The 23,853-nt window shown below is 51.7% G+C and overlaps 2 protein-coding genes and 1 long non-coding RNA gene across 16 annotated transcripts in view; 1 reads left to right on the forward strand and 2 right to left on the reverse strand.

Moving 5' to 3' along the window:
• Positions 1-8,859, reverse strand: part of Mcf2l (MCF.2 cell line derived transforming sequence like) — a 133,044-nt gene extending 124,185 nt beyond the window's left edge. The window contains exons 1-2 of one of the 6 annotated variants that reach the window (XM_050137438.1): positions 8,687-8,859; positions 3,089-3,270 (exon numbers count right to left, since the gene is read on the reverse strand). In XM_050137438.1, coding sequence (XP_049993395.1) covers positions 3,089-3,266 — 178 coding nt within the window. In that variant the 5' untranslated portion in view covers positions 3,267-3,270; positions 8,687-8,859. Of the gene's footprint in view, positions 1-3,088; positions 3,271-3,546; positions 3,671-8,641 lie in introns of those variants that run through there. The other 5 variants (XM_050137439.1, XM_050137437.1, XM_050137441.1 and 2 more) reach the window with 5 other exon arrangements.
• On the forward strand, positions 823-16,489 carry LOC126498643 (uncharacterized). 2 transcript variants are annotated; one of them, XR_007590867.1, is made up of 3 exons: positions 823-1,426; positions 11,737-11,928; positions 13,927-16,489. It is a non-coding gene; the product is annotated as an uncharacterized lncRNA (long non-coding RNA). The 2 variants fall into 2 exon arrangements; XR_007590868.1 differs by lacking the exon at positions 11,737-11,928.
• Positions 14,875-23,853, reverse strand: part of Atp11a (ATPase phospholipid transporting 11A) — a 107,721-nt gene continuing 98,742 nt past the window's right edge. For 2 of the 8 annotated variants that reach the window (XM_050137464.1, XM_050137458.1), the window contains one exon: positions 14,875-18,581. In XM_050137464.1, the coding sequence (XP_049993421.1) occupies positions 18,354-18,581 (228 nt within the window). In that variant the 3' untranslated portion in view covers positions 14,875-18,353. Of the gene's footprint in view, positions 21,877-23,853 lie in introns of all 8 variants that reach the window. The other 6 variants (XM_050137460.1, XM_050137462.1, XR_007590863.1 and 3 more) reach the window with 6 other exon arrangements.

The raw sequence follows: 23,853 nt of genomic DNA on the forward strand, positions 1-23,853 counted from the left end.
CATTGTGTCTATGTGCCCTTCTCATCTGTATTATAGGATAAACCCCATCAAGTCCTCCCCAACCTTTGGGGGTCTCTACCCTGAGAAGGTTTCCATTTTGTTTAGTTGTGTACCTGCCCAGAGATGAGGTGTCTGGCAGGGAGGCTCTGTGCCTGGTTTCCATGCTGGTTACATCCCAGCGCTCTGGCAGGGCTGGGTACAGGACAGCAGCCAGTCTCTGTTCCAGGGCCTCGCAGGTTGACCTGTATATTGCCTGCATGGAGTTGTATGTCGGCTACATGGAGGTAGGTGTGTGTGTGTGTGTGTGAGAGAGAGAGAGAGGGGGGGGGGGCTTTCCCTCAGATGTCTGGCTGACAGGGTGGGGGACACTGTCTCCAAGCCATGCTGATTCTAGTAAGGAACCCAGCACTGGGAGTTGGAGACATGGCTGGACCTTAGAGGGTGACACACAGAGACCAGTGAGCCTCCTCAGTCCATCTGGGGAGTGGAACCGCTTCATCCTGCATGGAAGGAGTAATTTTCCTCAGGAAAAGCCAACTCAGTGAAGAAGGAGTATAGGAGGAGCCCTAGGGTCTGGGGGCCATAGGGTGGACTTTCTCCCACCTCAGCAGAGTCCCAACAGTGCCTTGGGAGGGTTGGCCCTGCAGCGAGAACAGCTATGGCGAAGATGGGTCCACAGCAAAGACTGGCCAAGGGAGGAGCAAACCAGAGGCCCCCACCAAGTCCTTCTGCACAGGTGGCTGGCTTGAATGTCAGCTGTCTGACCAGCCAGATAGGATCCCTGAAAGGGCTTATCCACGGATGCTCCTGAGGCCTCCCACAGCTGATGGTGAAATGGTTAACTGTGGAGTTTGGGGAACCGCTTAGCAAACCCACTGTTGTGGTGTATGCCGAAATCAAGAAGGCGGAAGGAATGCCAGATCACACAGAAGGCCACAGACTGCAGCGAGCGAGCTGGAAAACAGGCTTATCAGTGTTTACCCAGCGTGGCCCAGACCTCCGCATGACCTCAGGGACAGCAGCGTGTTGGCAGAACGTGGATGGCAGGCTGGACACAGCAGCCTGTGCACTACCTCCCTGCCTTCACAATGGCAGAGATGGCACTGGGGGCCTAAGCCAGTAAAACAACTCCCAAACTGACCAATCATCACCCAGCAGCCACCAATCTCTGAATACACGCAGGGATAACACGTGCACCACATCCAGGACGGCTCAGAGTAATTACAGAGGGGAAGAGGCCCAGGCATCCACCTCCATGCAAGCGGGAGCACATGCTGGGTCGTGAAGACGTGCACCCTGGACTCTGACTGAGTCTTGACATCAAAAGCATCTCTGAAAAGCACCGAGTGAAATGACCCACCTGGGGCAGAAGCTCAATGAGGATGCTCACTGAGACCCCTGGAGTGCCAGACTACCCCGACAAAAGGTAGAGTGGCGGCTTCCAGGGGCGGGACTAGGGACTGGGTCTGGGAAGATGAAAGTGCTGGATATGGTGTGTGCATGCGTGTGTGTGTGTGTGTGTGTGTGTGTGTGTGTGTGAGAGAGAGAGAGAGAGAGAGAGAGCATTGTGCATGCACCTGTGTGTGTGGGCATGGGGGGGGAGCGTGTGTGTGTGGGCATGTGCATAAACATGTGTATGTGTGTGTGTAATGGGAGCATACTTTATGTGCTAAATGTTTAAAATGGAAATATATATAATATATATAAAATAAAAAATATATAATATATATAAAATATATTTTGAGATGGAAAATATATATAATATTTTCCCCAAAGACAGGGTTTCTCTGTGTAATAACCCTGACAGTCCTGGAACTCACTCTGTAGACCAGGTTGGCTTTGAACTCACAGAGATCCGCCAGTCTCTGCCTTCTGAGTGCTGGGATTAAAGGTGTGCGCCACCATGCCCAGTTAAGAAGTAGTGTTGTGTATATTTTGTCACTATAAAAAAATAATGATTTAGCCAGGCGGTGGTGGTGCACACTTTTAATCCCAGCACTCGGGGGGTCAGCAGGTAAAGTGCAGTTCCTCAGAAGGTGTCACAAGGGTACTAGCCCTGAACCTTAGAGAGGTTATCACCACAGACACCCTGACCAAGACACACAGCCCTTGGCGCGCCTCAGAGTAAACAGCCCAGTTGGCCCCATGAGTTAGACCAAATGCCGCAGATGCCAGGCTGGGCCATGGCCCTAAGAGTCAAGATGGTGCTGAGAGAGCTTCCTTAGGCCTGCAGCCTGACGCTTGGTCAGTCTCAGAATCAGACAGCCCTGGAGTCAGATTCACACTTCCCCCTCAGTGGGATGTACACACCTGCTCAGCCTGCTACACGCTTTACTTTTGGGGTGAGGTGGGGAGACACAGTTAAGAGTATGCAAACTCAAGGCACACTCTGCCCTTCTTTCACACCAGGGCTTGTCGACTGCCCAGGACCATGTACCAACATGACTATCCTACTGCAAAAACTGACCATGGGAAAAGCCTGTGCCCCAGAAACCTGGGGGTACACACTATGGCCCGGGAAGTCTGGGGTTGCACACTCTGACCCAGGAAGTCTGGGGGTGCACACTCTATGGCCCGGGAAGTCTGGGGGTGCACACTCTATGGCCCAGGAAGTCTGAAGGTGCACACTCTATGGCCCTGGAGGTCTGGGGTTGCATACTCCATTACCCTGGAAGTCTGGAGGTGCACAATATATGGTACTAGTTCTATCCTTTCTGTGAGCAGGGAGCTGTTTGGCATGTTAAGATAAAACATGCCAGAAAAAAAGCAACAATACAAAAAAGAAAGAAAGAAACAAAGAAAGAAAGGAAGCAAAGACTATAAGAAGTTCCTCCTTCTGGTGTACTGTACTTTATTTAAAACCCAAAGACATAGTTTTCATAATCTCTAACCAAAGCCAACCTCTTTCTATGATACTTAATGAAGTAGCCAAAAAGCAGGCAAGCTACCCAGAAGCAGGTTAACTCACAAGAACCCCCAGCGCAGCCAGGGGCTCAGCCACTCCATCTGGTGCCCTGCAGCTGAGCACAGGACTTTAGAATCTAATCATCAGCAGGATCAGAAAGAGGCTGGGACCACCAGCACCTACCTGGGGCTGCGGCCGTCGCCTCTGCTTTGGCCTCCGCTTTGTCTGGAACAAGCCTGATGCCATCGGACACATCCACTTGGTGATCGGCCTCCTCCTTTGAGCCCCCATCGTGCTGCTCCAATGGAGGACTGCTTCGGCCACATTCCTTGCACAAGACGAAGCACCAGCAGTCGGACATGAGGCTGGGACGGCAAAGAAAATGAGGTCAAGATGCAGGAAGATGGAAGACTTATTTCTCTGGACAAGAACAAGCCCACTAGCTACGATAGCGTTTATTCCAAAGGGGCTGTAACATGTGTGAAGTTAAGTTTATTCTCCGAATTTCAACAGCTTGTAGCAGACTGTCTTACAGTCCAAAAAAAAAAAAAAAAAAAAAAAAAGAGAAAGCCCCCAAAACCAAAAACCATCCGTCGCTTATATATACTGAAATAGGGTTGTATAAGAAAAACAGTACTTACTTCTTCAACATAAAAGGGGAAAAGGAGAAAAACCTAGACTCTCTTGACATTTAGTTTCTTGTTTCAAGGACAAGCTAGTGCCAGCTCCCTGGCTTTCCAGGTCTGCCTCACTGGCCGGGCAGGCTGTCAAAGTAGGGCTTGTGGCTTTTCAGATTACTCAAAATATTTTTTAAGCAAAGCAAAGGGCTCCTAGGTTCAGAACAAACATTATTGTGGGAAATTCTGGCAAACACCACGGTGAAGCTCCCTTGGGGAGCGATCTTGAATTTAAAGAGAAAGCAACACCCTTTCAAAGGCACCAGGACTACTTTAACCTGCCCCAGGTGACTGCCCACTGGGGTCTCTGGTGCACTTAGCACAGGGAAGGTGCCACAGGACTCCTCTCTATTGGCTTAGTGCCCAAAGGCCTTTCCAAGAGCAGAAGTGGAACCAGTCCTGGTATGCTGCCGTGGTGGCCCCACAGCCTATCTTACCTTTCACAGTGCCCCTTTGGCTTTGCCCTCTAGCTCTGATGCCCCTGCCTCAGGCTACAGACCCCTTGCTATAGCCCTTCCTTCCCCAGTTCCATCTTGGAAGAGGCCACTGTCTGCAGGAGACTTTCTCATGTACAGGTTGGATAGTTAAGATCCCAACTTCAAAATCCCTGTCAAGCTCCTTGTCAGCACAGGCCTCGCCTCTCTTCAGAGGAAACCCACACCATGGTCAGCGGCCCTGCTTTGCTCTGGCGTTGCTTCCTGTCCCTCCTGGAGTCTGGCCGCCTGTGGGTAGAGATCTGTACAGAGATGTCTGGCTCTAGCCATGCGACTGAGGTGCCTAGGGCCTGAGAACCTCTGTTGACAGTGGAGCCCCTTCAGGTAGGAAGCAGGCGGCCTGGCCAGGGAATGCGCCCGATCTAGTAAGTACCATGTTCCCAAACACGGCAGACATTCTAGCTCTGGGAAGTGTCCAGCTAAGGCTTTGCTCTCCCACTTCCTCCCCAGCTCCCAGTCACCCTGGGTATGGACAGCTGGTCTGCCTGTCCCTTTGTGGTTTACTGCTGCCCACTGTATCCTCTGTCACTCTGTGTCTGTTTATTATGATGTTTCTCAAGCTGTCCCTGCAATGGTCTGGGGACAGACCCGGGGGACATGGGGTGAGAGTTCTTTACTGGGCCGCACATGGCGAGACCAGCACATGCCTGGCATAGCTTTGTCTCACCCACTCACCTGCACGTCGAGACTTGTGAAGGACAGAATTCCGAGGACAACTGACCCTTGGCCAGAGACCTACTTCTGGGCTCTGGGAACCAAATTATGACTATAAAATGTTGAAAGGGAAATTTTCTTAGTTCAAAAACCAACCAACCAACCAACCAATCCTATTTTATCCTCTAGTCTTCTAAATTCTATAGAAGAGAATTTAATGTTTGGGAATGTTTGTGTCTCACACTTTTCTGGGGAGAAGCCAGGCTGACATTGTGTGCGTTCATACTTGAGTGTTCAAAGTGTGCCAGGGGGTGTCTATGCCTCAACGCTGCCCCCCGTGTCTGTGCTTCTGTTGTCTTTCTATCTCCAAGAGTCCAGGTTCTTTCTTCAGCAATGGTGAGGAACAGTGCAGCACCTGGAGGTACCCTGGCCCTCTAGGTCGTCCGTAGGTTGATGGTTGAGTTCTGCGTGCTTCCTGCTCAAACCTTCCTTTCTCCAGCAGAGTGCTATCTCCCAGCTGCTTTGCACACCGCGCCTGGCGTGCTCTCTGTAAGAACACCCCCGAGTCTTTTGATAATTTGATCATGAGCAGGGCGAGAGGGAGGCTGGGCACAGCAGAGGGACGACAGGCAGCGATGTGTTTCCTGAGAGGCAGGAATCGGACTTTCACAGCTGGTGCTGCCCTTGGGAACAGAAGTTCCGTTCTGAGGATGGCAGCCACATGGGCTTGTTAGCTAACTCTCACCGGTCGCAGAACCTCAGGCACTGGACAGGTGTCTGACAGCTTGCCCATATCCTACGTCCAATGAGAGGCCAGCCTGGGTGGCCCAGGTCCCAGGTCTCTGCACCCTGGAGCCTCAATAGGTGTCACGCACACCAGGGCAGGGTTAAACCCATCCACAGCCATGAAAAGTCACCAGGTAGCTGGAACTCCTGCTACCTGGCAAAGCCCCGCCTCCTGCCTCACTGGTCTGTCAGCCGGTGTTTATCTTCCACCTCTGTTGTCTCTGTCAGGGTAACTCCTGCTTCTGCTGGCTGGCTCTGGCTCCGACTACAGCAGGAGACAAGTGCCAGTGCCTGCAAAGGAGGCAACACCCTTGAGGATGGGCAGCCTGGGCCCCAGGGACTCTCAGCCTGCAGCCCACACAGAGCGGAAAGACAGGGCAGTGGAAGTGCAAAGGCCCCCTCACCCGAGTGCCTCGGGTTCCAGCCCACCACTAAGGGTCATTAACCCTTCCCACAACTCCGGTCCCACCTCAACCTCTGCCTCCTGTGTGCAGAGCCTCTCCCAGGCTCATTTGTCTGTGAGAGTCCCAGAAACTGTGAGAAGAGGTGTGTGTGTGTGTCACTGTCTCTGGGTCCGCTGCTGCTTCCCTCGTAGATTTGTTTTGGTTTTGCTCTTTATTCCATCTTGGAAATTTAGGTGATGTCCATTCCCAGAGCTTTCCCAGCTGAAATGCGGCTGGCACTTCCTTAGGTCTCTGAGCATTTGCCCTAAAAGTAATCCTGAATATTCCGGGGAGGAGCCTGTTTCCCGTGACTCCACAGAGCTGACTATGCTGGCCACAACTCACGACTGAGCCACTTCACATTCTAGGCTCTTACTTGGTTCAAAGTGACGGGCCGTCATGTGTGTCCAAGGGTCTCTTGGTAGCTAGCCATGGTGCATTCACTGTTCTGTCAAATAAGCCCCAATGTTCTGCGAGCTCTATTTGACAGGGCCCGGAGGGATTAGCACTGCACCTTCCCAGGCCTGTGGCAGCCTGAAGTGGGGAGACTACAAAGGGCCCCTGGTCCTCAGCCATGGCCCGGAGCGGAGCAAGGCACTCCAGAGTCACCACTCCATGCAGGTGGCACTGCCCCAAGTGACTTTATCACAGGTGTAGTGCCTCCCAAAGAGCCCCAACTTCCTGTACCCACCTTCTGGGGTACTTTCCAAGGGAAAAAATAGAGTAGTCGTTCTGCCCAAACGCCAGGCCCTGCAGAGGAAGGCTCCCGCTAGTTCTCTAAGATGTGGGGGAGACAGGGACCTGCTCATCAGGACCCAGGACTCGAGACTCACCAGTCTCACACTGAGAGGACCATGAGAGATCAAGTGTGGTGTCCTGACCACCCTCTCACCTGAACCAGGAAGGTAAGCCAGGAAGTGGCACAGAAACAGCTGGGTCCTGGTATGCACAGGACGTGGTGTTCCTGTCACTGTCACCCTTACACGGGTGACAGCTGCATCTACAAGAGCCTCTGCTGGCACAGCCAGGTCACTTGTTCCGCTCATTACCTGAGGGTCCTCTCTTGGTTTCATATTTCGTCATATTTTGCAGAAATGAAATGCAGTAACCTTCAAGTAAGGGGCCTCTGTACCGAAGTGACTAAGACACCAGGTTTTGCAAGGCAATGTCTGCACTTGCAAACAGGTCCCCAAGCAGAGCTGACTTAGGACCTACAAGTAGAGAACATCCCCAGAAAGTCTTGGCAGCATGGAGAAGGGACATTCGGTCCCTCTTCAGGTTCCCAGGCCTCCCCACTAGAGGTAGTTAAGGTAACTCTGCAGAGAAGGCCAGAGTTCTCTGAACAGCCACCCAGCTATGAGGGGATCCTCATCACTGTGACTTTTCCCACAGGCCTGGAGGTGGCTTCCATGGCTATCCTTGGTCCTCACACCCTTCACGCTCCACAAGTCTTTTCTACAGGTCTCCGTTTTTATAGAATTTGCCAAGTCAGCTAGGGCAGGCTTCTGCCATCTTGCGGAAGCACAGTGGCTCTTGACCACATTGGGCCTGCGAGCGTGAGTGACCGTTTCTCAAGCCTCTATCGAGGCACTGCACGCAGGGCAAGGTGACAAGCTAAAACAGAACCTTGCCTTAGCCTGCAGGGCTCTGGAGGTTTGCAGCAAGGTTAAGAACAAAGTGGAGGTCCCTCTTGCTGCAGCTGACCCTGACCAATACTGTGGCAGAGCTTCGAAGTCCTCCTCTGAGAGCTCAGGTCTTGAGACCAGATTTGGGATAGACAGGGCTCACAGGTCTACATTAGAAGACCTCCCCAGGGCCCAGTGACTCCGCCTCCAGGGCAGTACCCCACCCTTAACTGGCCAAGTGGTCTCCTGCTTACTGGAGGAGAGGACCATGCACACCCAAGGCCCAGCAGCCAAGGAAAAAGGGTGGTACTTTATTTTGGTGGTGACCCGCTGCCAGGGACACACATCCTGGGACCTCCCACGGCCCTGCAGCACATCCTTTGGCCAGCTGGGCATCTTAATCCCTGCTGGCCCCTGACTCTGCAGCTATTTAGGGTAGGACTTGTCATGGCCAGGAGGCTTCTAAAAAACCCAAGTGGTACTTGGTCTCCTGCCTTAGGGCCTGAGAGGGTCAAAAGTAGCCATGCCAAGAACTGGATTAAAGAGTAACTCCGAGCGGGAGACTTTGGAGTTAGCAGAGAAAGTGACAGAATTATTTTTAACCTGCTGCAGCCTAAACTTCTTTTGGCAAAAAGGCAAAGCAGCCGGCCCTAGATCAGCCAGAGAACCAGGTGCTGGCCCAACCAAGCCTCCTTGTCTATGATATCTGTCCTGGACACTGGCCCAACCACTGGGTTGGAGAGAGCTCTGAGAGAGCTGGGAGGGCAGTTCTGAGACTTGACCAGTGGAGGCAAGAGCCCCGCCTCCTGCCAGTGACACCTTTCCTGGTGTGTGTGTGGATTCCCCCTCCATGTGACACTTTTAACAATGGAGAAAAAGAGAGACCCCCGCTCGGAGCCAGAGTTCCTTCCGGGAGGAGGTGTAATGTAGGGGGAGACCCAGTTCCACAGCAAAGCGATCCAGACAAGAAGGGTTCTGGGCGGCGAGCTCGGTCCCACTCCCTTCTTCTGCCAACCACACCCTCACTCCCGTAACCGCCCCCCCTTCTGTATCTCACCCCTCCTCTCTCCTCTGTCCCCCGTCGCCCCAACCCCGTGCACACCTGTCTGTGCTGGGGACTGTCTTCTCCGCGTCCAGCGAGCTCACTTGCTCGCAGGTGCCACGCTCCCAGACTCCGCCCGCCAGTCGGTCCGGGGCCACTGAGAGGGGGAGGGAGGAGAAGAGAAGGCGGGAGCCCGAGCGTGGGTGGGGGAGGGGCGGAGGCGCCGGGGTCCCTGAAGCGACCGTTGCAACAGTGGGAAAGGGATCTCAAGGGAGGAGGCGGGGCATGGGCGGGATTCAAGGGGAGGGGGCAAGAGCAGGGTCCAGGGGAGGAGGTGGGACAAGGGCGGGTTTGCACGGGTGGAAAAGGGCGGGGTAGGGGCGGGTCTGGGAGAAGGGAAGTGCTTGCGCCCCCAGTCCCTTTCAGTCAGGAGGTCTTCGGAGCCCAGCCGAGCCCGGGTTCAGGTGCACCTGTGTCCCAGCTCTCTATACCTCGGGATCTGCCCTGGAACACTCACAACTAGCCTAAAGGGACTTATGTCCACTCTGACGCCCCAGCTGACGTCTGGGGCTGGGTTTGCGAGCTCTCCCAAGACCCCTTTTCTGCTGCTCCAGGTGGAAGAACCGATTCAGGTGGAAACCCCCTGGCTTCAGACAGGTTCCACGAGCCTTTCTGGCCTCCGCGTTCTTATCTGACCTGCAGGCGGAAGAGCGTGTTGATTGTTGAGGTTCCGTGGGTTATCATCTGTAGGGAATCCTAAACGCCACTGCAGACCCCAGATTGCCAAGAGGTGCATTCACGATCCCCAAGAAAGACCATATGGTCAAGCACTCCATTCTTTGGTATCAAGGCAAGAAGTCAGTCTTTCCCGTCCCCCAGTACTCATAACAGCACCCCTGCTTTCTGAGTGTCATGGACAGGAAGGGCACTGTGTCCGGAGACAGCCTCAGGTCTGTCAGAAGACACCCAAAGAGGCCACTGTTTGATGACCCGGCATCTGCCAAGGCTCCAGGGCAGGCAGGCATTCATTCATCATCACAAACGGGCAACTAGATGTAAACCTTTAGATTAGAGGGTGGGCATAAAAGTGTCTCCAGTGGCCGGGTAGAAGTGGGAGCCTCTTCTAATAGAACAGACCCTGGAGAGGGAAGCAAATCAAACAGGTATGGGAAATTATAGCCATGGCTGGACCCACTTGAGGGGTGGCACTGACTGAACTGAGCAGGGTAGGTAAGATGGACACTCCTCTGGGATTGGGGTGACCACTAAAGGGCCCTCCCTGTGGGTGGGTATGCCATTCCTGGAGTGGATGTTCTTAGGCAAGCCTCAGCACCCTGCCCCGTTCAGAACTGGGCACATCCCCAGCCCAGTCTTCAATATAGAAGCTTTTCTGTCTGGGCCAGGTGCTGGTAGTGGGGAAAAGGGATGGGGGAGCAGAGTACCCCACCAGCTGAGCAAGGGCTGTGGGGGGAAGAGCTCGGGAAGGACTTGTGAAGCTTGGAATTTCTTTGCTTTTTTCTTTCTTATATTTAGGTTATTTTAGATTTTCCGTATGTTTATGGATGTTTTGCCTGCATGTATGTCGGCACCACTTGAGTGCCTGGTGTCCAGAAGCCAGAGAAGGGTGTAAATCCCGTGGAACTGGAGTTATAGATGGTTGCGAACTGCCATGTAGGTGCTGGGAATTGAACCTGGGTCCTTTGGAAGAGAAAGCAGTGGACTTAACCACGGAGCTACCTCTCCAGACCTTTAAAGGCAGTTTTCTTCAGTTAGCCAGGGAAGAAGAGGAGGCATTGCCTTGTACTGGCTGGCTGCTAGGAGGTGCTGAGGGGTAGGACTGGGTTTCCATCCTGAAATCTCCCACACATACCCAAAGGGTCAGACTGGACCTGCATGAAGCTCGCTCTTTCTTTCTCTTTCTTTCTTTCTCTCTCTCTCTCTCTCTCTCTCTCTCTCTCTCTCTCTCTCTCTCTCTTTCCTTTCTTTCTTTCTTTCTTTTTCAGTTAAAACAAAATAAAACAAAAAACAAAGCAATACAAAAACTGGGCCCATGCAAGTCCCAAGGCACACATGAGAGGGTCAGAGGACAACTTGGGGGAGTCTGTTCTCTCCACTGTATGGGTTCCAGGGATCAAACTCGGGTCATCAGCCTTGAGAGCAAGTGTTCTTACCCACTGAGCAGACTGACAACCTCCACATAAGGTTATTTAAAAAAAAAAAAAAAGGCAAAGTTCCTGTTTCCCATGATGGCATCAAAGGACCCTCTCTACACAGCTGTATTGAATGTCATTTAATGGAGCAATGAAAGTTCACAGAAGTACAAAAGCAGCAGCCCCCATGCATAGAGTTCCTGTGGGTTCACAAACAGCCGTCAACACCGGTGTGGAACCAGAAGTGGCCAGTGCCGCACGACTCCACACGGGTGACACTGCAAAGAGGGGTAGGAGCCTTCCTATCCTAGGACTAAAGACTTTACTAGGAGACTATGCAAGCATCCCTTGGCAACCAGAAAACTGTCAACCCATTAAAACACCAGCACAGCCCTAAGTAGCTCTGCTGGTAACGAGGCCAACCCAGGACACCACCCTGTTTTGGGAAGCTGAGAAGCAGCTTTCTGCCTTTCAGAAAATGTTAGGTTGGGTCTCAAGTGAGGCAGTGCAAGGGACTTGTGCAGACAATGATGAAGCCCATCCATGCCATTACACACACATCCCAGCAGCCCCTGCTGGTGTCAGGCTTGTTAGCCGGGCAAGCCTTTTGTGCCTGGCAGCTTCAAGAGCCCCAGGCCCCAGAAAAAGACACAGGAAATTACCATCACAAAGGAGTGTGGTGGGGAGGGCAGGAAGCTCAGGAGATCAAGTCGGTTCAGGGGTCTTTGCAGGGGGTGGGTAGGGAGGGAGGAGGGAGGGAAGAATGAGCAGGTTTGGTTACCATTGCCAAATAGAAAGGGTCAGCTGGTAATCTGATGCCTCCCAGAGCAAAGGAAGCCCCAGATTTGCTATGGCATTCACAGACCAAGTTCCTGGCTTTTCCACTGGGACACAAAGCAGGTACATCGACTCCTGGGCAGGCTGTAACTGTCTAGTGACTACAGTGGTTTGTGTCCTCAGGATATCTCAGTGGACCATTCTGTGCAAAGGGGACTCATGGGCTTGGAGACGCCACAGCATGCCCTAGGAACACCAGTCAGTGGATCTGGGCTTGCAGACACCGTCAGGCACACCTTTTTTGGTTGTTTGGTTTTGTTTTGTGACTTCACTTCAAGACTGCTCCTTCTCAAAGGAGAAAGCTCCCCACAGAAGGTATGGTGTTCCTGTTTGGCCTGGTTGTTCCCAGCAGGGCTGACTGGTATTTACTTTGAATTCAGAGATCCTCCTGTCCTTGCCTCGAGGAGTGTACCACCGCCACCCCCAGTTCACTAGGTACCCCTTTACAGTGTAAAGCCATCCCAGGTTTAGATCCAATGCAACAGGACTGGGGCCTAGGGGCACAGGCCAGGGATGATGCCAGGCGACCAGAGAGGCAGGAATCAGGACAGATTTCCCAAGCAGGAGCAGGGACCCAGACATTATGGCCTTGGATCTCTATCCTCGGGAACTGTGAGGATAGATTCGTCCACAGTGTCTCAGAGTTTGAGCTGGTTCAGCAGTCCCGGAATCAAACGCCATGAACAGGGAAGCACAGGGCATGATGTAAAGATTCCACACATGCTCCCCCATGGTCTCTTCCTACCGGAGACAAGTGTTCTGTGCCACATACAGGAAGTCAGTTGTGAGAGGAAGAGGACAGTACCTTTCATCTAAGAGAATGGATAACCCAGAAGGGGGTCCCAGAGAAACCTATACCCAGGCTGTATCAGGGGTTGGAGAAGGCCCACTAGACACGCAGAAGGGACATTTGGTCTTGGTCTCTGCCTTGGTCCCTTGGAATTCCCATCCATTAATCTCCACTTTGTAGCAGGCTTTCTTGGATCGCCAATTCCCAAATTATGACACAAAGACTTATTAGTTATAAATGCTAGGCCTTATGTTTGTTTCACTAGCTCTTATAACTTAATTTAACCTGTTTCTCTTCATCTATGTTTTGACTCAGGGTGTTTTATCTTTCTTTCGTTCTGTATGTCTTACTTTCCTGCTTCCTCTATGCCTGCCGACCCCTGCCTGCCTGGCTGGTCCCTGCCTGGTCCCTGGCAGCTGCTGGCTGGTTCCCCTTTTCTCTCTGCCCACCAGCTCCACCTATTTCCTCCTCTGCCTAGCTATTGGCCATTCAGCTTTTTATTCTATCAATCATGTGCCTTAGGCAGGCAAGGTGAAACAGAAACATGTGGTGGTATTTTGTTTGTCTTTTAACAAATAAAGCTTGCCTGAAGATCCTAGCACAGAGCTAAGCCGCTAGTTAGCCACAGATGCCAGGTAGTGGTGGCAAACACCTTTAATCCTAGCACCAGGGAGACAGGGAGTGATATGGCTGGATGGAGAGAGGAATATAAGGCAGGAGGAGACAAGAGCTCTGCTGCAGTCTGGAAAAGCATTCTGAGGATTTGTAGAGACAAGATCACCCCTCTGGTCTGAGCATTGGTAGAGGTAAGAACTCTAGTGGCTGGTCACTCTGCTTCTCTCATCTTCAGGCAAGATTTGTTAATTATAAACAAAGTATCACCACAGAAACACATCTTTACCTAGTTAAACAAATGCAGCGTAAACAAAGGCAACACACCTTTAAATAGTTAGAGTAATATCCTGAAAAAATAAACACATGCAACACATCTTTATATAATTAAAGTAATATTTTGAAACATAAACAAAAATAATACATCTTTACCTAAACAAATGCAGCACAAACAAAAGCAACACACCTTTACATAGTTAAATAATCTATTCCACAACACCACTTTGCATTTATTTATTTGCTATTCAACTCTAGGTGAGAGAGCCAAGCTGGATGTCGAATCTTCTGACGTGGGGTGAAGAAGCCAAAGCCCCAGAGGTCAGCAGAGCTGGGCAGAGCAGAGGCAGGACACTGGCTCAGGCACCTGCAAATCCCATGTCCCTCACTCTCGAGGTGACAAGTGAGGGAGTGACCCAATGTTACTATCAGGTAGCCTGTGTGTCAGGTGCCCTGAAATGGGTGGCGAAAAGTCAGAGGTGCCGCTCAGGTCCCATGTCTGCAGAGAAGGCTGATAGCACCAAGACCTTCTTAGTTACAAAAGACTTCGCAGGTGGAGAACCAGAGGAACTTGCTGGGTATCATCCCCGTCTCACTTAACCAGACATTTCTGGGTCCTCCCTCTGGTCCCGCAGGTTCAGGATTGTCAACTGCATGGGCCACGTGAAGCCCTCAGATGGCCAGGAGCCAAGAATTCCATTGATCATCGGCGTATCACAGCAAAGCCTGAAGCCCACCCTTCACTAGAAACCACTCACGTGAGGAAAGTGGCATTGGATCCCATGGCCCCTCCTGGCTCCTAGGTGATCTACTCTGAAGGTTCAGGTGATAGCTGGGGCCCAGATGTCCAACAAAGGAGCTCAATATCCTGATGTTTTATTGTCTGAAGTATGAGCATCCAGGACATCCAGCTGCAGGGGGTGCCAGGCAGTGAGGAGCCTAGAGAAGCAGACTCAGGAGCGCTCTGGAGGTTCCTCAATGGTACCAGAGTTTGCCTACTCAACTGGAAATAGCTGCCTGATAGTGAGACTGGGATGGCCGAGCCCCAATTTTTACAGAAAAAAGGAAAGGGAAGGTGTTCTAGAGGTGGGATACAAGACTAGCTTTGGGGTACACAGGAGGGCTGGTGAGGAAGACTTAGACACTGGGAGTTCTGATGCTAAGTTTCTTGTTCTAGGTATATTCAACATGTTCCCTAAGGCCTTGGACCACGGTTGTCATAGTGTGGCTTTACATTCAGATTTTCCAGAGAGCCCCCATATGCTCAAGGATGGAGGTGTAGTATCGATCATACCAGTACCCTGCCCCCTCTTCAGTAAAGCTAAGAGATTCTGTTTCTCACAATACCCATACAGTGTGGCCTCTTGCCTAACAGACATGTGTGCTTTGAACCATGGTTTCTGTTAGTAGAAAGTGTGTGAGCAACTGCATACCACATAGATTTGTAAGAAAACAGGGACGAGCATCTTTTCAGTCACTGGAACGAAGTCTCCTACGGGAAGACCCAGTGTATCAGGACTGCACACAGAAATCACTGGAACAGTCCACAGCAGCACACAAAATAAACCTCATGAGACATCTGATCTGGTTTAATTCACAATTTAATTCTTCAAAGCAGGTTATTGGGCTACCAGTTAAACATTAGTGTTGGAGAATGACATGTTTAATGTATTTACTATATCTGATAATTTAAAATAAATCCCGGTACTTATGATGATGACAGCTACAGATAACCATTCATGTTAAATACTCTTTGATTCTCTCTTATTCGTACATTACATTGTAGATGGACATTTTAAGTGGTAATGCAGACAAACATGATTTAAGACAATATATGCATATTAAAATTCTGTATCTCTTGATAAGGTAAAAAATAAAGCTATATAAATTGATAGACATTTTTCTGCAAAATTAGAAGCACACTTTCGTAACACTTCCAACACACACCTCTTCGTTAAAGCTTTGTTCAGACAACAGCATCAGAACCGCTCTGTCTATTCACCCGTCTTCTAGCTCTTCACACAAAGGATTGCATTCGCCAAGGGACTGTTTTTCCTGTTTTTACAGTCGTATGTGGGAAATTTCCAAAAAGAAATGTAGAACACGAGGGCCCGCTGTTCTGTGGCATTGCCGACGAATTACATTAAGATGAGATAAATGTGGTTGGCTGAGTCCAGTAGCAGTCAGTGCAGACAGACCTTGAGCTTGGGTTCAGAGGCCCAGACCACCAGAGGAAATGCTCTCAAAGTCCACCCCATGGTTCCAGTCCTGGCGGTGTCATCCCCCACTCTGCTACCTCAGCCTTCAGAGCCTCCTCCCATCCAGGAGCTCCCTGGGCGGGGCCTTTGGTCTGCTTGTACTCAGGAATGAATTGCTGGGATTGAGGGTCATGTTTTCCTAGCTAGTATAATGGCGAGGGGCAGACACCGCACTCAGGGTGGCATGCGGCTTTGCGTTGGTTAGCCTGGATCCCGCTGGCTGGGCTGAGGGCGCAGAGGGGGGTCCTCAGGTCAGTCCAGCACTGCTGTCACCCACAGCCCAAGCACCCTTCCTAGGTGTGTGTGTGTGAATGTAAGGAGCCTGATGGTCGCAGAGGGCAAAATCTCTGCACAGAGCTACCAGAATGGAGGCTGGAAGGAAAATGCACACGTGTGTTTGTGTGTGTGTGTGCACATATGTATACATGTTATACTAGCTTGTAAATGGCCAGGAAGTATGTGGGAAAGTAAGAGAACACATATGAAGCCAGGGCTCCTGGTACATACATGAGATGAACTGCTTGTAGGTAACAGAACCATGAATTCTGGCCAACATACGTTACATGTGCAACGCAATTAAGAAGATGCTTCACTTGAGTTAAAAGTTACTGGCTTTAAGGAAAGTAAGAAGCAGCCGCTGTGAGGTGGGGCGGAACATCTTCTGCACTCACATTCGGTCTCATTTCTGCATTTCACCTGTGCCCTCATCTGTTTCAAACTCTTAGGCACCTTCACGTGGTAATTTCCTAAGCACAATTTTAAAAAAACATTGGAGTGTGCACAAAGCCTGGGGTGTTCCTATGTAAACTTAGGCTATGGGGGGTAGGGTGTGAGAGAGTGTCCTCACACCTAGACTGGGTTGCAGAATGTAGAGCCTGCAGGAAGAATATTCTGTGTTTAAGGCTGAAGGATGGAAATAAAAAAAAAAAAAAACAGAAAACATGAAAATGCAAAGGATGGTGACAAACCAAGAAGAGACAATGGTTACACCCTCGGCATGCCTTCAACAGGTCATTCTCCAGGAACACCATGGAACAGAGAGGCACGGAGGGGAACCAGGAGGCTCACCCATCAGACACGGAGACATTCAGCCGGAACGCTCACCAGCATTTAAAGTGGCCCAAAACTCCTAAACTTAAAAAGTGAAAGCTTTAAAAACATACTTAAAAATCAGAAGATACACCAACAAATGACGAAGAGACATAGAAACAGCTATGCAAATACTTCAGTGCAAAGGCAATTTTAAGATCCCTAAAAAAATACATTACAAATAATTTGTTAACTAAACATACAGAGAACCTGCCCCTCCCCACAGGTATTATACTGGTACCTGTTTCGGGTTCTTAAAAAGGGCTGTAAAAATGCACACACCACTACTTAAGGGCTAGTGTGGACTGGGGCTCCAATCCTGGGCTGACACATGGCAACGCAGGAGGGTGAACGGGCATGAGGATGTATGAAGCCAGGGACAGCCCAGAGTGGAGCTGTGCATTCTTCTGTCTGTTCACAGCTCGAGGCCATCCCCCCATCTTTGGTGTGGTGTTCATGTTCACCCGGCCCTCCAGCTGCCAGGTCCAATAACTGCTCCGACTGTCGGCTGGTCCACCAGCTCAAGCACACTGTTTGGAGGGAAACCTTATATAATTGTGTAACAAAATTTGTGCTTCCCAGGTTGTAGGCTCTCCAGTGACCGTGACCCTCACTATGGCACCAGGTCCACCACACGATTCCACGGGGATGGGGATGGCTTTCTCCCAAGTTCGGGCTGGCACTTTCTGCAACATCTTCCCTCTGTTAGGCCTGTTACAGCTCGGTCGGATTCTCCACTAGAAACAGAAACTCCAGCGCAAGAAGCAGCAGGGATTCACAGTACAGTGGCCTTCCTACGGCCTGTCCATGCCAGGGAAAGCCCTGGATGGGATCTGTGTGGCACCTGTGGGAGGCAGGCTGAGCAGACTAGAATGGGTGAGTCCACACTGGCCCAGACAGCTTTGGGTATGGGACTCACCGCTGGGTGAGATAAATACCTGCCTGGGTGCCCCAAACTTCCACCTTTCCCAGCACCCCTGAAACAAATGTTTTCCAATAAGGTAAACTAACATTGTTCTGGGATGTAGTGGATATCGTGACACTCCCGGGAGACCTGATTTTAACAGTGTGACTTATCCATATACATAAATGTCATCTTCCACAGGCAGCCGGCGGCAGGAAGGAGACCTGACACCTTCCAAAGCTCCAATGTGCAGGGTCAGCATCTCCTCATCAAACAGACTCAGACATGATCCAGGGAAATGGCTCGTGAGGGGACAGGGACTGTGAACACAGCAAGGCCACGGGTACGGGAGACGCAGACCACTTAGTGTCTGATACGGCCACTTCCACATGGGAAGTGTGGGTGGTTTACACAGGAAACACGCGGTCAGAACACCAGGATGCAGCACGAGCCAAGCCCGTGTGCGGGATGTACAAGGCTGCAGAAAAGGACAGGGTCTTCTCCTCCAGTGCAGCAAAGGATGACAACAGCAGAAGGTGGATACTAGGGCCTGGCAAGGCTAGCTTCATAGCTGCAAGGCTTAAGGTGAAGCCAAGCATCATGTCCTTCTCCACAGCCCAACTGTCTGTACGGTCACCAGGCCTAGGACAATGATGCCTGTCTCAGTCCAGACTACAGTGTGCTGTGCCTGAGTGGGCGACCTGTGATCCCACCCCCACTTTCTTGAGAATGAGGGGTGGGGTAGGTGCAGGCACACACAGGCATCCAAGGACACAGCTCTCAGAGGCTGGGATAGAAGGCCGTCTGTCCATCAAGTGGGCGTTTCCAGGCTGGACCCACAGCACCCATACCTCGTGTTGTGGGAAAGGCCTGGGTGGGGAGGAAGCACAGTGTACTCTTCGCTCTCCCACCTCGAGCACACTACTCTCCCGGAGGAGGAGCTGCACTGGGCAGCCACAGGTCTGGTGCCCCGAGCACCCCAGCTCTGCAAAGAGGTCAAAGGGGTGAATTCTGAAACGCTGTCCCGAAGTTGTATGTTCTGCCAAAAGAACAGAAAACCCATCATCAGTCCCAGAACCTCTGAAGAAGCCCTAGCTGCCCATGCGGCTTCAGCCTCACCAGCCTACCTCAGACCACTAGGTCACCCAAAGGGGCAAATGAGGGGCCATCTCATACGAATTGTGCCTGGAGGCAATTCGCATTCAGGTCTGGGAACAAACACTCTCTATCTGAGTGCCAAAAGAAGGGCCATCCCACGTGCCAGGGACAACCTAGGAGGGCAGCGGGATAAAGTGCTAAACTCATTGAGCCTCTTCCCTGTGACCACAGGTATGTGTGGTTATCAAAGTCCCCAGAGAATCCTGAACTAGGGTGCTAGCCATCACCCCAGGACGACAGGACTCACCTGTGCAGGTTAGTATGTCCTAGCCTGACAGGCACTGGGGTCAGTGTCATGCTGACAACAACAAGCTATCATGCCCTTGGCCGACAGTTAACCAGACAGCAGTGGCCGGTGCTGCCTCTATGGAAAGCCACAGCATGCACAGAGAGCAGCGGGCAGCCAGGAGGGCGGGGCGAAAGGCTGCACAGTGCAGATCTCTCTCTGGGGTGACAATCCCCAGATCACACTACCTTCAGGTGAGCACTATGACTACAGCTGTGTGCTCAGCTAACAGTCTCAGCTGGACACTGACTGGGATTTGCCCAGTGCAGCCGTGTGAAACCTTACTTCCAATTCAAGACAGGATTATCCCAAGGAGCCTTTAAGTGAAGCTGTGTCTATCACAAGGACAGAAGCTTGCTTGTCAGGCAACAGTGGACATGGCATATTGGTCACGTGTCATTTGCACGTGCATACACACGTGTATAACTTTTTCCCTATGTGCTGAGCTCACTGTCAAGTGTGCCACTTACCTGTGTGTGTCTGTGCGTGTGTGTGCAAAAATGGTAGTTTGTTTTCAGAATAAATCACTCTTATTTTTTAAAAAAAGGAGGGTGGAGGGGACAACACAGCAAAACTTTGGAGGAGGAGCAGACAGTCTGAGAACCACAGCACACGGGCCCAGTGCCCAGCAGGCAGCCATACCGTTACCCAGCGCTGGGCTAGACACGTCTTGGCTGCGGTAAGAACTCCTTCAGCAGGGGCCTGTCGCTGCTCGAAGTGGCATCGGCCGATGCTTTGAGTCGGGTGCTCTTCTGCAAGGGCGAGGAAAGACACTGAGCTGCTGCCTGCAAGGAGGCCAGCGTAGGAGGCCAGGACCTGTGCCCTGGCTACTGCAGATTCAAGGCCACATTTACACTGACTTAGGCCATCCCCACGCTCTCAACCATGGCAGACCATGAGCTCTGCTTGCAGGGTCATATCACATATCAGTCATGATGCCATCAAGGTGGCCAGAGCTGGCTCCAGGGGCTGCCTGTCCACAAAGGTGTACAAAGCTTCCTCTAGGGGAATAGATGGCTCTGAACAGGTTCATTCGAAGAAGTCTGCACCCAAGGAAGAATGGCAAGGTCAAAGGGCAAGTTGTAGCACCATGGGAGAGGGCCACCAGTTGCAAGGTCCTAACAAGTTCCTGCTCCCAGCAGAGGTTGCGTCCAGAATTGCAAAGCTCTCCATCCAGCCATGGGCACCTGTGTGCCGCCTCCTCTGCAGCCACTGGTATGTGAGCAGTGGTTTCCGCACAACCTGCCTGGCAGACAGGACATTCACAGGCCATGTCCTGAAGGCTGCTGGCTCCTGGCCTGGCGTGGTGCAGCTTTTAAGCACTTCCCAGTCCTCATTCACCAGCTTCGCAGGGCCGAGGAATGAGGGAGCTTTCAGAGTTGAAGGAGGAGAAGGCCGCCGGATGGCGGAGGAGCAGGTGGAACTGGCAAGTGTCCAGTAGGAGAAGGAGCCAGAGGATGGCGCTGTTGCCCACATAGGCACAGGGATGGGCGGGCAGGCAGGCTGCAAGTGTGTGGACGCAGAGACTGGTGCGAAGGCACGCACAATGTTATATATACAAGCTTGATATATAACATGCCCAGTGTCCGTCACGCTTGCCTTGTACCAGGAACAGGATGAAAGTGAACCCCAGATGTCTGAAGTCAAATCAGGCCCACTGAGAGCTGTGGAACGACCGTGCTGCTGTGCCTGAAGTGCCGTGGCAGGGCCTGAGTGGTCTGCTATGATGCCTGGGGGCAGACAGGACCACAGTGCCACCTCTCCAGCGGCTGGAGTCTACTTTTGCACAGGTCCAAGAAACTCAATGCTTAGGAAGCTTCGTCAACAGGGAACAGGGTTTGCGGCCTGAGTTGGCATATGTAATGTTTTACAAAGTCCTTCTGACATTTTGGTCTTCCTAAAAGTCCCCTCCAAAATGTTTTCAAGAGTGTAAACAGCGGCTGGAATGATGTAATTTAGTCTAAGGGGTCTTATGACATGAAGTTAGAAACATTTTTGGTTGCCATTGTTTCAAAATGTCTCATCTTGTTAAATATGGTGTTTAAGGTATATAGATGTTAACTGCTTTTTTTCTGCTTTGGGTGTCTCTCAGGCATAAGCCCCGGTGAGGCAGGAACCCCAAGCAGGTAATCCTCCAAGCCTCACAGATGAAGCACATGCAGCTGTCGTATCTGGGTACAGGGAAATTCAGCCACAATGTCACAGCACTATGTGACGATGCTGTCTGCTTCTGACTTCTTGGCTGTGAGGAGCAGGTACTGGCTAGAGCAGCCACCTAGGGAAAGGGCCCTGGGGAGAAGATCTGTGCTGCCACGGTGGTCATTAAAAGCAGCACATCAAAGGTTTTGAAAAGTAGAACAGGAATCTGGTAAGTAGAGGCCAGGGGGAGTGTGACTCCACCTCACAATGCACTCTTCCTGGCTGGCCTCAGTTTCCACACTAAAGAGTGGGACCCCAGAGGTGGGTATGTTGGGAGAACAGGGCCATGCATGCTAAGGTCACCTTGCTCAAGCTGGATTGTGTGTGTGGCCTGCCTGACTGTCAGGTGCTTTAGGGGCTGAGTTACCAGCGTCAAGCAATGGTGAAGGCTGTGGACGCCATAGGTGCTGTGAGCCACTGCTGAAGGAAGACGAAGCCCATGACTAGTGCACCCCGCGTGGATGGGGCACTGTCGCCGGGTCACCTGACGAAGTAACTGTGGTGAGTGACAGCATGAGGGAGCACACTGGGTGGCCTCAACGCTAAGCTCTTCCCACCTGGTCCTGTGGCCATCACCCCAGCATGCAAGAAGGCAGAGATGGTCACCTGTTGGTCAGAAACTCAGACCACTGGCGGTCTGGGAAAGCATAAAGACGGTGGGTTGCTCAACAGAAAGGCACTTGTTCCTGGCCTGCAGGCCGCAGTCCGGAGCCCACGCGCGCAGAGTGTTTGAACAAGTAGTGGTTATTTAGGCAAAGCAGTGGAGGGCCAGGAAGGCAGGAGAAAGAGACAAGAGGTAAGTTGGTTACAGGCAAACATCCTAGCTCACAGTAACACCACTGCCCTAGCATCTGGGTGCTGCCAGGCCAGGACCCCACTGGCCCACTCCTCCCTACCCTGGTCCACACCTGCCTCCTCCTAGCTCTATGCCTCCTGTGCTGCAACTGGGGACAGTTTATAGTAAGACACTTCTTATAGGCTTCAAATCTCAACACAGAAATGGACTTCACCACTGATGGAGGGGATGGGAAAGCTCCTCATTCTAAGGCCATTCCAGAAGATTCTCGCAAAGCAGAGTTCCACAGTAGAAGTCAAATCTCAGGAGTCCTGTAGGGAGGTGCCCTTGCTACCCTGCAGAGCCGAACTCTTTGCTCAAATGCATCAAGTCAAACACCTGACAGTCCATCAACATGTGGGCCTCAGGCAGAATGTGCTTCTGAGACCACAGCTATGCTGTAGCCAGGAAACCCAGGAGATGTCCTGAGCTGCGCCTTTCTCTGGGCTCAGAACTCTATGCACACATGCTGCCATGGCCACATGTCCCAGTGTCCCAAGTGTCAAGACACTGCCTTGGATGTGTGCTCCCACATCCCCACACACAGGGAGTGGTCATGAGGAGTGCATGCGTGTTCATTCTGTCCTTATACAGGGGGCGCTGTCATGAACAGAGCACCTCTGTGCGTAAGGCATCCTAAAAAACACACTCATCCAGTGTCCTGGTAATGTGAACATAATGTCCATGTATCCCTGGGTACAGAGAATCTTTATGACCATGCAACCACTGTGTCATGTCTACTGCAACACTGCTGATGTCAGGAGAACACATGTCAACCTCGGAGCTGTACTTGTGAAGAGCAAAGACTTCAGGCTTGTGTGGAAGACAGTCACTGGACAGCCTTCCAATTCCTACAGGCTGGGCTGCGGGCTAGGAACAATGAATGCCATTCCCACGGAAACCAGAGCAGCTGAGCACTGACAGCTCCAGGACCAACTGCTCTGTGTGTGTGTGTGTGGGGGGGGTTGGGGTGGAGGGTCAGGAAGAAGGTGGTGGTGGTGGGTCTCAGTGGCAGGTGGGTAACCCTTCCTGTTGTCTCTCACTCTGTGAGCTGAGGGGTCCCCAGCCCTAGAGTTAGCACTGCCTGGCATCACTGTGTTGCGAGGCACTACCTTGGGACTGCTCCTAGCAGCACGGGGTGAAAACGTCCACGCCCATGAACAGAGGCATGGGTAAGAGCTCTAACAGCAGATTATATAACTGTGGCAGGAGGCATAAAGCAGGGAAGAACCAGCAGCACTGAGTCCCGAGAAGGATGACCAAGAAGGTGGGGTTGGCGGTGGAGCTCACCTGTCCCCTGGTAGGGGTATCTGCTTCCCACCCCAAACAAGGCCAGCTGGCTCTACGCTAGACTCAGGTTCCACACGTGGGTGGCAGGTAGCCAGGTACTCTCTCCTGCAGGAACTGTGCAGCTCTGTCCCTCTGCGCACACAGCCCTGTGTTGTCAGGCTGTGAACAGTTACGGAGAGGTTGCTGAACATGCAGACCCCACAGCCCTGCCTCATCCAGAGATTAAGACTTTCATGGGTGAAATTGAAACTGTGTCTTGGTGAACCCCCAGACACCCTGGTGGCAGGGTCCTGCCGGGCATTAGCCTGCTGGCCAGTTTGGGAGGGGGAAGCAGTGTCCCCATAATTTCTTCCTCTTGTAAAGCTGACTGAGCCAAAATCAAATCCAACATCCTTAAAACTGACATAACAATCTGTTTTTTTTCCCTCCAGAGTTAGGGAATGAGCAATTAGGCTCTGTAACATGCTAAGTAGGTGCCATATCATGGGGCAACAGCCCACTGTATAATTCAATGATTGAAGTAACAACTGATTACATTTTTTG

This window comes from Alexandromys fortis, unplaced genomic scaffold (assembly GCF_014885135.2).
Source record: "Alexandromys fortis isolate MF-2015 unplaced genomic scaffold, M_Fortis_MF-2015_v1.1 scaffold_3, whole genome shotgun sequence".
Taxonomy (NCBI): domain Eukaryota; kingdom Metazoa; phylum Chordata; class Mammalia; order Rodentia; family Cricetidae; genus Alexandromys; species Alexandromys fortis.